Source organism: Lissotriton helveticus, chromosome 8, assembly GCF_964261635.1.
Source record: "Lissotriton helveticus chromosome 8, aLisHel1.1, whole genome shotgun sequence".
Taxonomy (NCBI): domain Eukaryota; kingdom Metazoa; phylum Chordata; class Amphibia; order Caudata; family Salamandridae; genus Lissotriton; species Lissotriton helveticus.
Genome location: NC_136069.1, coordinates 30,739,993 through 30,756,276, shown reverse-complemented (window position 1 = coordinate 30,756,276; position 16,284 = coordinate 30,739,993). Strand labels below are relative to the sequence as shown.

Below are 16,284 nucleotides of genomic sequence, written 5' to 3'. Positions count from 1 at the left end.
TATGACGTCATCACAAGATGCCATTGCGGCAAAACAGGTATTAAAAAAATGGAGGATTCAAAAACTTTCTTGTGACTTCCTCAGCGTTACACTGACCCTCTCCCTTTCTGTCTGTCTCCCTCTCTGTCTCCCTCTCTGTCTGTCTCCCTCTCTGTCTCTGTCTCCCTCTCTGTCTCTGTCTCCCTCTCTGTCTCCCTCTCTGTCTCTGTCTCCCTCTCTGTCTCTGTCTCCCTCTCTGTCTCTGTCTCCCTCTCTGTCTCCGCCTCCCTCTCTGTCTCCGTCTCCCTCTCTGTCTCCCTCTCTGTCTCTGTCTCTGTCTCCCTCTCTGTCTCCCTCTCTGTCTCTGTCTCCCTCTCGGTCTCCCTCTCTGTCTCTGTCTCCCTCTCTGTCTCTGTCTCCCTCTATGTCTCTGTCTCCCTCTCGGTCTCCCTCTCTGTCTCTGTCTCTGTCTCCCTCTCTGTCTCTGTCTCCCTCTGTCTCTGCCCCTATCCCTGCCTCTCTCTGTCTGTCCCTCTCTGTTTCTTTCTGTCTCTATCTCTGTCTGTCCCTGTGTCTCTGCCTCTACTGTCGCCTCTATCTGTCTCTGTGTCCCTATCTGTCGCCTCCATCTGTCTCTGTGTCGCTATCTCTATCTGTCTCTGTGTCTCTGTCTCTATCTGTCTCTGTGTCTCTGTCTCTATCTGTCTCTGTGTCTCTATCTCTATCTGTCTCTGTGTCTCTATCTGTCTCTGTGTCTCTATCGGTCTCCTCTATCGGTCTCTGTGTCTCTATCTGTCGCCTCTATCTGTCTCTGTGTCTCTATCTGTCGCCTCCATCTGTCTCTGTGTCTTTATCGGTCTCTGTGTCTCTATCGGTCTCTGTGTCTCTATCGGTCTCTGTGTCTCTGTCGGTCTCTGTGTCTCTATCGGTCTCTGTGTCTCTGTCGGTCTCTGTGTCTCTGTCGGTCTCTGTGTCTCTATCGGTCTCTGTGTCTCTGTCGGTCTCTGTGTCTCTGTCGGTCTCTGTGTCTCTATCGGTCTCTGTGTCACTGTCGATCTCTGTGTCTCTGTCGGTCTCTTTGTCTCTATCGGTCTCTGTGTCTCTATCGGTATCTGTCGCCTCTATCTGTCTCTGTGTCTTTATCGGTCTCTGTGTCTCTATCGGTCTCTGTGTCTCTATCGGTCTCTGTGTCTCTGTCGGTCTCTGTGTCTCTATCGGTCTCTGTGTCTCTGTCGGTCTCTGTGTCTCTGTCGGTCTCTGTGTCTCTATCTGTCTCTGTGTCTCTGTCGGTCTCTGTGTCTCTATCGGTCTCTGTGTCTCTATTGGTCTCTGTGTCTCTATCGGTCTCTGTGTCTCTATCTGGTGTCTCTGTTGGTCTCTGTGTCTCTATCGGTCTCTGCGTCTCTATCGGTCTCTGCGTCTCTATCGGTCTCTGTGTCTCTATCTGTCGCCTCTATCAGTCTCTGTGTCTCTATCGGTCTCTGTGTCTCTATCGGTCTCTGTGTCCCTGTCGGTCTCTGTGTCCCTGTCGGTCTCTGTGTCTCTGTCGGTCTCTGTGTCTCTATTGGTCTCTGTGTCTCTATCGGTCTCTGTTTCTCTATTGGTCTCTGTGTCGGTCTCTGTGTCTCTATCTCTATCTGTCTCTGTGTCTCTATCTCTATCTGTCTCTGTGTCTCTATCTCTATCTGTCTCTTTGTCTCTATCTCTATCTGTCTCTGTGTCTCTATACCTATCTGTCTCTGTGTCTCTATCTCTATCTGTCTCTGTGTCTCTATATCTATCTGTCTCTGTGTCTCCATATCTATCTGTCTCTGTGTCTCTATCTCTATCTGTCTCTGTGTCTCTATCTCTATCTGTCTCTGTGTCTCTAGCTGTCTCTGTGTCTCTATCTCTATCTGTCTCTGTGTCTCTATCTCTATCTGTCTCTGTGTCTCTATATCTATCTGTCTCTGTGTCTCCATATCTATCTGTCTCTGTGTCTCTATCTCTATCTGTCTCTGTGTCTCTATCTCTATCTGTCTCTGTGTCTCTAGCTGTCTCTGTGTCTCTATCTCTATCTGTCTCTGTGTCTCTATCTGTCTCTGTGTTTCTATCTCTATCTGTCTCTGTGTCTCTATTTCTATCTATCTTTGTGTCTCTATCTCTATCTGTCTCTGTGTCTCTATCTGTCTCTGTGTTTCTATCTCTATCTGTCTCTGTGTCTCTATCTCTATCTCTATCTGTCTCTGTGTCTCTATTTCTATCTGTCTTTGTGTCTCTATCTCTATCTGTCTCTGTGTCTCTATCTGTCTCTGTGTCTCTATCTCTATCTATCTCTGTGTCTCTATCTGTCTCTGTGTCTCTATCGGTCTCTATATCTCTATTGGTCTCTGTGTCTCTGTCTGTCTCTGTGTCTCTATCTGTCTCTGTGTCTCTATCTGTCTCTGTGTCTCTATCGGTCTCTGTATCTCTATTGGTCTCTGTGTCTCTATCTGTCTCTGTGTTTCTATCTCTATCTCTATCTGTCTCTGTGTCTCTATCTCTATCTGTCTCTGTGTCTCTATCTCTATCTGTCTCTGTGTCTCTATCTCTATCTCTATCTGTCTCTGTGTCTCTATCTTTATCTGTCTCTGTGTCTCTATCTTTATCTGTCTCTGTATCTCTATTTCTATCTGTCTCTGTGTCTCTATCAGTCTCTGTGTCTCTATCTCTATCTGTCTCTGTGTCTCTATCTGTCTCTGTGTCTCTATCTCTATCTGTCTCTGTGTCTCTATATCTATCTGTCTCTGTATCTCTATATCTATCTGTCTCTGTGTCTCTATCTCTATCTGTCTCTGTGTCTCTATCTCTATCTGTCTCTGTGTCTCTATCTCTATCTCTATCTGTCTCTGTGTCTCTATCTCTATCTCTATCTGTCTCTGTGGCTCTATATCTATCTGTCTCTGTGTCTCTATCTCTATCTGTCTCTGTGTCTCTATCTCTATCTGTCTCTGTGTCTCTCTCTATCTGTCTCTGTGTTTCTATCTCTATCTGTCTCTGTGTCTCTATCTCTATCTGTCTCTGTGTCTCTATCTCTATCTCTATCTGTCTCTGTATCTCTATCTGTCTCTGTGTCTCTAGCTCTATCTGTCTCTGTGTCTCTATCTCTATCTGTCTCTGTGTCTCTATCTCTATCTCTATCTGTCTCTGTGTCTCTATCTCTATCTGTCTCTGTATCTCTATCTGTCTCTGTGTCTCTATCTCTATCTGTCTCTATCTCTATCTGTCTCTGCGTCTCTATCTCTATCTCTATGTGTGTCTCTATTTCTATCTGTCTCTGTGTCTCTATTTCTATCTGTCTCTGTATCTCTATCGGTCTCTGTGTCTCTATCTCTATCTGTCTCTGTGTCTCTATCTCTATCTGTCTCTGTGTCTCTAGCTATCTCTGTGTTTCTATCTCTATCTGTCTCTGTGTCTCTATCTCTATCTCTATCTGTCTCTGTGTCTCTATCTCTATCTGTTTCTGTGTCTCTCTCTATCTGTCTCTGTGTCTCTATCTTTATCTGTCTCTGTGTCTCTATCTCTATCTGTCTCTGTGTCTCTATCTCTATCTCTATCTCTCTCTGTGTCTCTATTTCTATCTGTCTCTGTGTCTCTATCGGTCTCTGTGTCTCTATCTCTATCTGTCTCTGTGTCTCTATCTCTATCTGTCTCTGTGTCTCTATATCTATCTGTCTCTGTGTCTCTATCTCTATCTGTCTCTGTGTCTCTATATCTATCTGTCTCTGTGTCTTTATCTCTATCTGTCTCTGTGTCTTCATATCTATCTGTCTCTGTGTCTCTATATCTATCTGTCTCTGTGTCTCTATCTCTATCTGTCTCTGTGTCTCTATCTCTATCTGTCTCTGTGTCTCTATCTCTATCTGTCTCTGTGTCTCTCTCTATCTGTCTCTGTGTCTCTGTCTCTATCTGTCTCTGTGTCTCTGTCTCTATCTGTCTCTGTGTCTCTATCTCTATCTGTCTCTGTGTCTCTATCTGTCTCTGTGTCTCTATCTCTATCTGTCTCTGTGTCTCTATATCTATCTGTCTCTGTGTCTCTATATCTATCTGTCTCTGTGTCTCTATCTCTATCTGTCTCTGTGTCTCTATCTCTATCTGTCTCTGTGTCTCTATCGGTCTCTGTGTCTCTATCTCTGTCTCTCTATCTCAGGAAGGGCCACGGGACGGAGACTGCCTTGATAAAAGCTGCCGAGGAGGTCAGGATAATCATGGATAAGGGTGGTGCAGCCATCCTGATACTCCTAGATTTATCCGCGGCCTTCGACACGGTCGATCACACCATCTTGATCGACCGTGTCGCCGCCCTAGGCATTCAGGGCAGGGCAAGAACAACACTAGCATCTTTCCTGGCCAACCGAGTACAGTCTGTTAAGATGGGATGCTTCTGCTCTCCTGATTTCACACTCCCGTGTGGTGTTCCCCAGGGCTCCTCGCTAAGTCCGACACTTTTTAATATCTACGTGTCGGACTTGGCGAGGGTAATCAAGTCGTTCGGCATTGGCTTAACATCTTATGCCGACGACACACAGCTGGTCCTGGAGATACACAAAAACGGTGAAGCAGTGGCAGCGAACTTTCAGGAGGGCATGAAGGCCATCAGCTCATGGATGAACCGGAATTGCTTAAAGCTAAATTCCGACAAGACGGAGGTGATGGTTTTTGGCGAACTGACTCCGTCTTGGTCTCCGGTCTGGTGGCCCTCGGAGTTGGGAGCTCCCCCATCACCTGTAACCAAGGTGAAAAACTTGGGCGTGCTTTTTGATAATAAGCTTACGTTTTTAAGCCATGCCAACGCGGTGGTGTCAGCCTCCTTCTTTACCCTGAGAATGGTGAAGAAACTGCTCCCTTTTCTTCCCCCAACCGCAGGTAAAACCTTAATGTCCTCCCTGGTGTTATCTAGGGTGGACTATTGCAATGGTCTACTGCTTAACGCACAAGAGCAAGTTCTGAGCAAATTACAGCTTGTCCAGAACGCTGCTGCAAGAATTCTCACGGGTATACCTAAGCACGCTTCTATCTCTCCCACAATTCGTGAGCTCCACTGGTTACCAATAAGAAGCCGGATAAAGTTTAAGGCCATGTGTATCATTCACAAGGCCTTAAACAATAATGGACCTGATTTCTTCAAAAGAGCATTCAAACTGTACAAACCCAGTCGAACACTACGCTCTGCTTCGGCCCAACAGCTCCAAATCCCATGCACAAAAAAAGTATCTTGGGGAGACAGACGTTTTGTAGTGGCAGCATCAAAACTATGGAATCAGATCCCCTCCTCTGTTAAAAATCAATCATCATTACTCTCATTTCGCAAACACCTCAAGACCTGGCTCTTTAACCAGTAAGACGTCAGTGGAACCCCTGCAATCTGCAAACTCCAGCGCCGAGACACCGAAAGGTATTTGCGCGCTTTAGAAATTTAAAAAATAAATAAATAAATAAATATCTTTCTCTGTGTCTCTATCTGTCTCTGTGGCTCTATATCTATCTGTCTCTGTGTCTCCATATCTATCTGTCTCTGTGTCTCTATCTCTATCTGTCTCTGTGTCTCTAGCTGTCTCTGTGTTTCTATCTCTATCTGTCTCTGTTTCTCTATCTCTATCTCTATCTCTATCTGTCTCTGTGTCTCTATCTCTATCTGTCTCTGTGTCTCTATCTCTATCTGTCTCTGTGTCTCTATCTCTATCTGTCTCTGTGTCTCTATATCTATCTGTCTCTGTGTCTCTATCTCTATCTGTCTCTGTGTCTCTATCTCTATCTGTCTCTGTGTCTCTATCGGTCTCTGTGTCTCTATCTCTATCTTTCTCTGTGTCTCTATCTGTCTCTGTGGCTCTATATCTATCTGTCTCTGTGTCTCCATATCTATCTGTCTCTGTGTCTCTATCTCTATCTGTCTCTGTGTCTCTAGCTGTCTCTGTGTTTCTATCTCTATCTGTCTCTGTGTCTCTATCTCTATCTCTATCTCTATCTGTCTCTGTGTCTCTATCTCTATCTGTCTCTGTGTCTCTATCTCTATCTGTCTCTGTGTCTCTGTCTCTGTGTTTCTATCTCTATCTGTCTCTGTGTCTCTATCTCTATCTCTATCTGTCTCTGTGTCTCTATCTCTATCTGTCTCTGTGTCTCTCTCTATCTGTCTCTGTGTCTCTGTCTCTGTGTTTCTATCTCTATCTGTCTCTGTGTCTCTATATCTATCTGTCTCTGTGTCTCTATCTCTATCGGTCTCTGTGTCTCTATCTCTATCTGTCTCTGTGTCTCTATCTCTATCTGTCTCTGTGTCTCTATCTGTTTCTGTGTCTCTATCTCTATCTGTCTCTGTGTCTCTATCTCTATGTCTATCTGTCTCTGTGTCTCTATTTCTATCTGTCTCTGTGTCTCTATCGGTCTCTGTGTCTCTATTTCTATCTGTCTCTGTGTCTCTATCTCTATCTGTCTCTATCTCTATCTGTCTCTGTGTCTCTATCTCTATCTGTCTCTGTGTCTCTATCTCTATCGGTCTCTGTGTCTCTATCTCTATCTGTCTCTGTGTCTCTATCTCTATCGGTCTCTGTGTCTCTATCTCTATCTGTCTCTGTGTCTCTCTATCTGTCTCTGTGTCTCTATCTGTCTCTGTGTCTCTATCTCTATCTGTCTCTGTGTCTCTATCTCTATGTCTATCTGTCTCTGTGTCTCTATTTCTATCTGTCTCTGTGTCTCTATTGGTCTCTGTGTCTCTATCTCTATCTGTCTCTGTGTCTCTATCTCTACCTGTCTCTGTGTCTCTATCTGTCTCTGTGTCTCTATCTCTACCTGTCTCTGTGTCTCTATCTGTCTCTGTGTGTCTATCTCTATCTGTCTCTGTGTCTCTATCTCTACCTGTCTCTTTGTCTCTATCTGTCTCTGTGTCTCTATCTCTATCTGTCTCTGTGTCTCTATCTCTATGTCTATCTGTCTCTGTGTCTCTATTTCTATCTGTCTTTGTGTCTCTATCTGTCTCTGTGTCTCTATCTCTATCATTCTCTGTGTCTCTATCTCTATCTCTATCTGTCTCTGTGTCTCTATCTCTATCTGTCTTTGTGTCTCTATCTCTATCTGTCTCTGTGTCTCTCTCTATCTGTCTCTGTGTCTCTATCTGTCTCTGTGTCTCTATCTCTATCTGTCTCTGTGTCTCTATCTCTATCTGTCTCTGTGTCTCTGTCTCTGTGTCTCTGTCTCTATCTGTCTCTGTGTCTCTATCTCTATGTCTATCTGTCTCTGTGTCTCTATTTCTATCTGTCTCTGTGTCTCTATCGGTCTCTGTGTCTCTATCTCTATCTGTCTCTGTGTCTCTATCTCTATCTGTCTCTGTGTCTCTATCTCTATCTGTCTCTGTGTCTCTATATCTATATGTCTCTGTGTCTCTATCTGTCTCTGTGTCTCTATCTCTACCTGTCTCTGTGTCTCTATCTGTCTCTGTGTCTCTATCTCTATCTGTCTCTGTGTCTCCATCTCTACCTGTCTCTGTGTCTCTATCTGTCTCTGTGTCTCTATCTCTATCTGTCTCTGTGTCTCTATCTCTATGTCTATCTGTCTCTGTGTCTCTATTTCTATCTGTCTCTGTGTCTCTATTGGTCTCTGTGTCTCTATCTCTATCTGTCTCTGTGTCTCTATCTCTATCAGTCTCTGTGTCTCTATCTCTATCTCTATCTGTCTCTGTGTCTCTATCTCTATCTGTCTTTGTGTCTCTATCTCTATCTCTATCTGTCTCTGTGTCTCTATCTCTATCTGTCTCTGTGTCTCTATCTCTATCTGTCTCTGTGTCTCTATCTCTATCGGTCTCTGTGTCTCTATCTCTATCTGTCTCTGTGTCTCTCTCTATCTGTCTCTGTGTCTCTATCTGTCTCTGTGTCTCTATCTCTATCTGTCTCTGTGTCTCTATCTCTATCTGTCTCTGTGTCTCTGTCTCTGTGTCTCTATCTCTATCTGTCTCTGTGTCTCTATCTCTATGTCTATCTGTCTCTATTTCTATCTGTCTCTGTGTCTCTATCGGTCTCTGTGTCTCTATCTCTATCTGTCTCTGTGTCTCTATCTCTATCTGTCTCTGTGTCTCTATCTCTATCGGTCTCTGTGTCTCTATCTCTATCGGTCTCTGTGTCTCTATCTCTATCTGTCTCTGTGTCTCTCTCTATCTGTCTCTGTGTCTCTATCTCTATGTCTATCTGTCATTTAATTTGTGCTAGTTTTAGTAAAACAAAATAGAAATCTATTAATGCTTTTTTTGCTCAAACATAAAATAATTTAGGAAGTAGATTTGAAAAGTGAAATTCTTTATTGGCCAGGTAGATTTCACTAGCATTTTGCCCTTTTGGTGGTTTTTTTGTGTAAATAACTCCACACTCCAGCAGTTTGATGCAGTGTTTGGACACATCTTAATAATTACTGCCGTATGACCAGGATCAGGAAATTCTGGGCATATCATAACAAAGACTAGCACATGATGGGTATAATACATTTTTTAAAGTGTTTGTATCGTGTGACATAAAACAATTAAAATGTCTTTTAATCCAGAGTATAATGAATGCGCCGTTGCATTATTTCCCAGTTGAGCGATCTTGCATTCTAACCTTAAAACAGCGTCTGGCACTCGATGCTCATTACAAAACTGCTATTTTTGCTTCTAATTTTTATGTTTCTGGGTCAAAGTTATTGTGACCCTAAAGCACTGTCTCTTACCATCTGAGCTGTTGCAATTTATCACACACATTTTTTATTTTTATTTTTTTTAATAGTTATATATAGCGCGGCTAGACCCGACACATCGCGTATCACAGCGCTTTACATGAGCACCAGTTTAGTTACAGATGGACACATTCCTTTCTTTGTTAGGCACGGTGAGATTAAGTGATCTGCCCAGAATCGCAGGATGTTGAGCGTCGTTGCCGAGACACTAGGCCGGTTCCCCAGCTTCGAGGTCCACCGCTCTAGCCGTAAGGCTACACCCTCTCCACACGTCTTGGAGGCTTGCATCTTGAACCTCACATGAGGCCATACATTTTAGGATATGTTTTGTTTGTGGTTGGAGATGGTTGTGTCTGTGCTGCTGGGTCTGCAGGTTGCCATTCCACTGTAGTATGCTTCCCTTTGGCCTTGTATGGTGCTCAGTGTCTGTGGTGTCATTGTTGTAGATTCATTCCTTCTCTCACTATCTGCTGCTGTTTTTGTCAGTAGTTGTAGGTTGGGTTGAGAGAAGTCTGTAGTTAGCAATACATTTTCTAGTTGATAGTTTTAGTTGCCTGAATGCACCAGTTAGAAGGTGCTCGGTTCTCTTAAAGTACTAGACATTTCTGTAAGTATTTTGAGTATTGTTTGATGATTTCCGAGCTCCCGTTTTCTGGTGCATTGACAGATTTGTTTTTTGTATTGGGTTTTCATAATTTTTAAATACAAGCATCAAATATAGTATGGGTGATCAACCAAACCAACAAGTCATCAATTACAGCCTAAAAAGTGTATTCGTTCTAAATCAGTTACACTAATTGTTTAAAAGGGTACTCTAAAGAAAGACTGTCGGGTATAAAAGTAGGCTGCGTTGTGTTTCAGGAAGGCAACATTTCTTAGACATTCATCCCCTAAGACAGTATTTTGTATCATCTTCCCAGGTGTTCATTAAGTTTAGGGTCATTTCCCGTGTGCTGCATGTGAATTTGTTCAGCAACACTCCAGTGACCAGCAGCTTTAAGCCACTTGCTGAGCCTGATCAGTCTAACCAGTGCTTGGCTATTCTTCTCCTACCTGTTAGCAGGGTAAATACAGAAATTGTTGTCTCTTTAAACACCTTTCAATGAGTTTACTGTTATCTCACAGTAGAGTGCTAGCAATGAGCTGGACTGCAATATGTGGATAAAAATCTGCTCTGGGATTTTCATACCTGGTACAAACCTATCTCATGTAGCTACTTGGGAGCCGAGTATACTCTGTGTCATTTTAAATCTGGCACTTCCAGAATTTGTTTTAACTTGTGCATAAGTCTTGTTCAAGTCAGCCTCGGTTAGTCTTACACATCTTACTTGGAACTGATTAGCAGAATTGGTTTCTTCCTGATTGATCTGTGCACCATATGTATCGCATTGAAATCTAATGGCACCCCATATGGTTGACAGCAGTTTGTTTGAGATTGTGGACAGTGTTAAAAGAACTTCATTACTTATGGTAAGGTTGCAAACGCTAAGAACTGCCCTCCCTCTAAACTGTTTGTGTTGAACCTAATTTAACCCGCCATTATTGAACACATGACCAATCTCTGTGCATGCAGCAAGAAGCAGTAATACACTGAAATGTGGCAGCCCCTCTAATCGCGCTATGGGATCATATAGACATTGCTTGGCCGCTCTTTCTGTCAATGAGCGTACAGACCTCATACACTTTGACATGCTACCCTATTCTCATTTTCCCTCTAGGATTAGTTTTTTGTCCTGAAAATGATTCTGTTGTGTTTTTATTTTCATTGTAACATTTTTATTTCCTTAGCTACGAACCTGATAAAGTGAAATGTATTAATCAATTGTCTTCCTGTGGCATAGGACTTAAGCCACAACTCACTGACCAAGGGCGAGGTCAACACCGTTATGTGGTGTTGCATATGTTACTATTCAAATGAATGTGGACTCTGGTACATATTTGTTTAAAATGTTTTTTTGAGTGTTATATAGCACAAACTATACCGAAGATATCAGGTATCCGAGCGCTTTACATGAGCACCAGTTTCTTTACAGATGGACGTGTTAATTTTTGTTAGGCACGGGGAGATTAAGTGATTTGCCCAGAATCACAGGATGTTGAGCGTTGTTGCCGAGACTCGAACATGGTTCCCCAGCTTCGAGGTTGACCTCTCTAGCCGTAAGGCTACATCCTCTCCCCAAATTGGGCTGTTCTTATTTTCTTGCAGCATGATCAATAAATGCCAATTTCCATAAGAATGATTATTGTGTATAGTGGCACAGTGAGCTAAAAAGATGTACTGCATTGCAACCTAGAGTAATTACCGGTGGCTAAAATGTATTCAAGTGTTAGATTTTTTTTTTCATTTCTTCAGACACTTTGCTGCTTATAGTTTATGACATTACAGGTATTTTTGTATCCACAGAGAGGAGATTCCTGAACTTATAATAAGATGAAGAGTATTGAAGAAAACATGACAATACTGGAAAGCTATCTGATACTCGAGAAGAACCAGAAATGATGCCGAACAGTAATTCAAAATAGAACAACTCAGTAGGAGACAGAGAATCTCGTACATGAACAGACGTATCCTGCAGGAACATCAAGTGCAATCCGGCGGCTTCAAGAGGCTGAGGGCATCTATGCTGCTCATCCCAAAACATCCAAATAAAGTAAAATCACAAAAATTACACTGCCAGAACACATCCAAAATATAAACATGCTAGATACCACCCTTTATCTTAGATAATGATCAGGTAGTTATAAAAAGTGCGCCCCTCTCGAATATGACAATATAAATACTATGGTGTTAGTCCATCATAAACGCTGTTTTGGCTGGACCTTACAATCCCTAGAAAGAGGTATACAAAGCATAAGTATACAAAACGTGAATCGGGAAGCACACATCTGAAAGTTAAAAGAAAGAAGTGTTTGGCTACTTGCAATGCAGAACATTATTCTAGAGCATAACGACTTGGTATTGAGTTTTGTTCTTTGTGTGCATTTCATAAATATTGTCCAAGAAACAGACTATTTAAATAAGTGGTGAGGTTTATTCTTTGCACACATCTTAGAAAGTTCTTAACACAGGTTGAAAACACAGCTCCTGATAGAAATATCATACATATGTTATCAGTCCTGCAAGAACATATCTACTGCAAAAACCTAGTGAAGATTAAAATATAGTTAGTGATTCAGGAACCACAATGTTCAGTCAGCAAACACATTAACATGATTTATGCCAAAATATACCCAATGCTTAGACTCTAAACCCCAAAGAAAAAACCATACACACAACGTAAGACGAGCTTGGGCTTCTCCTCATTACTGAAGTAGCATCACCAACCATGCACAGGGGAAAACGCATGAGGTTATATTGAATATGGCAATAGGGTTCATCGGCCATCACAACGAAGAGTTCATTAACAAACAAAAAGGAAAGAAATAACATAAAGGTTCTGTGTGTGAGAGAAGAGTTTTAATAATTTCTAATCCCTACACTGCCACCACTAACAGCCAAACAGAAAGCTTATTTAGGTTTAATGAATGTGAAATGGCTTTTAATGAGTCATCGGCTCTGTGGGGCAAATATCAAACACATACAGCAGAACACACAGACACAGGCAGTGAAAATGGAAAGAGCTTTACTCTCTCAGCAAACCTAAAGATCCATCAACAAATGCACACAGAAAAACCTTACACCTGCGGTGAATGTGGTAAGAGCTTTACTAAAGCATTGGATCTAACCATTCATCTGCGACAGCATACAGGAGAAAAGCCATACACATGCCAAGAATGTGGAAAGAGTTTTAGTACATCTGCTAATTTAAAGAGCCACCACCTAACACATATTGGAGAAAAACCTTACACTTGCAGCGAATGTGGAAAGAGTTTTAGTAAATCTGCAAATTTAAAGAGCCACCACCTAACACACACCGGGGAAAAACCTTATACTTGCAGTGAATGTGGAAAGAGCTTTACTCGTTTGTCAACTGTAAAGAGTCACCAGCGTATGCATACAGGGGAAACACCTTACACTTGTAGTGAATGTGGAAAGAGCTTTAGGGAAGCTAAGCAACTAAAGCAACACCATCTGACACACACGGGGGAAAAACCATATACATGCAGGGAATGTGGAAAGAGCTTTAGGGAAGCTAAGCAACTAAAGCAACACCATCTGACACACACGGGGGAAAAACCATACAAGTGCAGTGAATGTGGAAAGAGCTTTAGTAGCTCATCAGACCTAACCATCCATCTGCGCAGGCATACAGGAGAAAAACCATACACATGCAGTGAATGTGGAAAGAGCTTTAGTACATTTGCGAGTCTAAAGAGACACCATCTGACACACATGGGGGAAAAACCACACACATGCGTTGAATGTGGAAAGGGCTTTACTCAAGCATCATACCTAGCAACCCATCTGCAATGGCATACAGGAGAAAAAGCATACACATGCAGTGAATGTGGAAAGGGCTTTACTCAAGCATCATACCTAACCATGCATCTGCGATGGCATACAGGAGAAAAACCATATATTTGCACTGAATGTGGAAAGCGCTTTACTCAAGCTGGACACCTAACCATCCATATGCGAAAGCACACAGGAGAAAAGCCATACAAATGCAGTGAATGTGGAAAGAGCTTTAGTAGCTCTACACTTCTAAAGAGCCACCAGCGAACACACACAGGGGAAAAACCATACACATGCAGTGAATGTGGAATGAGCTTTGCTCATTTATCAACTTTAAAGATCCACCAGCGCATGCATACAGGAAAAACCATACACGTGGATGAATGTGGAAATTTCTTCACTTAAGCATCAATCCTAAGCATCCATCTTACAATGCATGTAGCAGAAAAACCATACACTTGCAGTGAATGTGGAAAAAGCTTTAGTAAATCCACGCATCCAAAGAGCCACCATCTAACACACAGGGGGGAAACTATAATCAGAGCATCAGGTCTAACCATCCTTCTGCAATGGCATTCAGAAGACAAATCATACAAATGCAGTGAAGGTGGAATGGGCTTTGCTTGCTCAACATACCTAAAATGCCACCAACAATCACACATAGGAGAAACAACTTAAAATATCTAGGCTGTTTCAGTCGTTCATAAACCGTAAGACATCTCCTGCAGATGTAAATAAGGGAATGGCTTTTATGATTTAATATGCATAGTGGTTAATTAGTGAACACAGAAAGAGTAAATAACATCTGGAGGGATGTAAAAAGGGCTTCCATGCTTTTTTGCAGCCATGTGTGCTTGGGTAAATATACACAGGAAAACTCATTCATAAGGATCAAATACAATGTGGGTTTATTTTTCCCGGAGTTTTATATAGAGTGAACTTGACCTGAATTTTTCACAGCGCTTTCCATGAGCACCAGTTGAGTTACATGAGGACACATTCATTTTTGTTAGGCACGAGGGGATTAACCTCTTCGCCATGGGGCTAATTCCCCTGCGGCGCAGGGGGGAGGGGGGCCGCGCTCATCGCTGCGGTGCTCGTGACGAGCTTGGCTCGTCATGCAGCACGTTGGCGCTGTGCTGATGACGTCATGACCACGCCTGTTCCAATGGAACGCCTAGAAATGTAGGGGAATTATCCCTGTGTGGGAGTTCCGTAACGGTCATGATGAGCTCAGCTCGTCATCAGCACAGCGCCACCGTGCTGCCTGACGAGCTCAGCTCGTCATGGGCACCCAAGAGGTTAAGTGATTTGCCCAGAATCACAGGATGTTGAGCGTCGTTGCCGAGACTCAAACCCGGTTCCCCAGAATTGAGTCGACTGCCCTAGCCGTTAGGCCACATCCTCTCCCCAAAGAGGGAGGCTATTATGAAATTAAAAGTCATTTCAGCAACACATCCAAGAAAATAATTTTGGCTACAGTAAACATGGGAGGGCTTCTTTCACCTTGCAGAGTTACAAGGTTTATGAAGAAACCATGTCTAGACATTGTGAATGTCAGGTAAGATTCAATTATTGTGCTTTCTAGCTTTGGAAAAACACAATAATATGTTGAAACTACCCTCCCACTGTGGAAGTTGCCTTGTGCATGCTGTAAGAAGAGATGGCTCTTTAATATGATTACTCGGTATGTTGGGAACCTTAAACTTTGTTACCATGGGGCACATTTTTCTATTCCATTCATGTACCTGGGGATGGTGGAGGCCTTAATGAATTATGTAAACATTAAGGTCCAGGTACTGATGATGTTATAAATAACAACGCCAAAGGCCATGTGGTTCGTATATATGAGCAGATCCCTTAGATTGGAATGTAGGGTCATGTCATAAATGTTATTCAGTTTGTATTTTTGATATTATATCTTTTATATTTATATTACATGATCATTTTATGGCAGTTGGATTGAATAGTTTTATTGTTTTTCAAATGCAATTGTTTATTAAAAACTGCAAGTGAAGTCTGTATAAAGGTGAATTTTTATCATTGGAATATTGAATCAACAAAACGCAATAGTAAAGCTCTGCAGACTGGTTTGAGGCTATTCACTTGCTGATGAAATCCATGTTTCATAGAGACCCATGAAATGCCTCCAGAACCCCATTTATTTTACTGGATTAACCACTATGTAGATCTGGCAAATTTGGCAAATTTATAGGTATTTTTTTCTTTTTTTTATAGTCATTATGGCGCGTAGAGTGGTCCGATGACACCATTTTACAGAAACCTTTACAGTCTTGAATTTTATTTTAACAGTCATGATAATGAGGTCTGTCAGTTTCTATTGAAAAAGAACCATGATTTCAATACCTGCCATGTACTTATGTATATTCAATGAAATCCTGTCACACAGCATCCATATGACATTGATTCATCTGGACATCTTTATGGTGTCCTACTATTTATATTTAATATAAAAAAAAATTCAGAATGCATTTTTTCTTTTTTTAAATGTTTGATTTCACTTGCTGTTGGTAATCTTGTCATATCTATAAATAACAATCCAGTTTCGAGCACGTTTCTCCACTTTGTGTACGGATTACACTTTAGCATAGATATTGTCATTCTGCTTTGTTGGGAATATTGCTTAAAGGATTACATGTTAATACATTTCTCCCTTAATAAACAGCAATGTTTACTTTCATGGCACTCGCTCTATAGTGCACACTTGGGCACAGGAATGGTCTCCGGGACATACATGCATTTCTTCTATTTCTGATAAATATCAGGAGAAGCAGTGTGTGCATCCCAGGTTCAAAAGATTAGACTGTAGCATACCCACATGAAGCTTATTTTTAGAAAAGCAGAACATGCTACGGAAAGGTGTCGATAAATTATACCACTTCCTAAGCATTCTCCTTTCTTTGTAAAACGCTAAACTAAATATGAAGCATGCATCATTCGCACCATGAACTTCCATGCTAACTCGATACAGTCTACTCTCAGTTGACATTGATTTGTATGCCCTAAATGATCGTCCGGTATGGAGATCTTGCTAACTGCCCCAATGAAGAGCTTTACTCTCTCTGGAAGGTGGCTCTGTGGAAGGCCCAAAATAATGTACAAATACTTTCTTTTTGTTTCATTGAATTTGTTTGACTATAAAGCTACGTTATATGGCTAATATTTCATGGTGAGGAGGA

The 16,284-nt window shown here is 42.0% G+C and overlaps 1 protein-coding gene across 1 annotated transcript in view; it reads left to right on the top strand.

Moving 5' to 3' along the window:
- LOC144773679 (uncharacterized) overlaps positions 1-16,042 on the top strand; it is a 470,291-nt gene extending 454,249 nt beyond the window's left edge. The window contains 1 exon segment of the mRNA XM_078658831.1: positions 12,123-16,042. Coding sequence (XP_078514957.1) covers positions 12,123-13,762 — 1,640 coding nt within the window. The 3' untranslated portion in view covers positions 13,763-16,042.
- Positions 16,043-16,284: the final 242 nt, after the last annotated feature.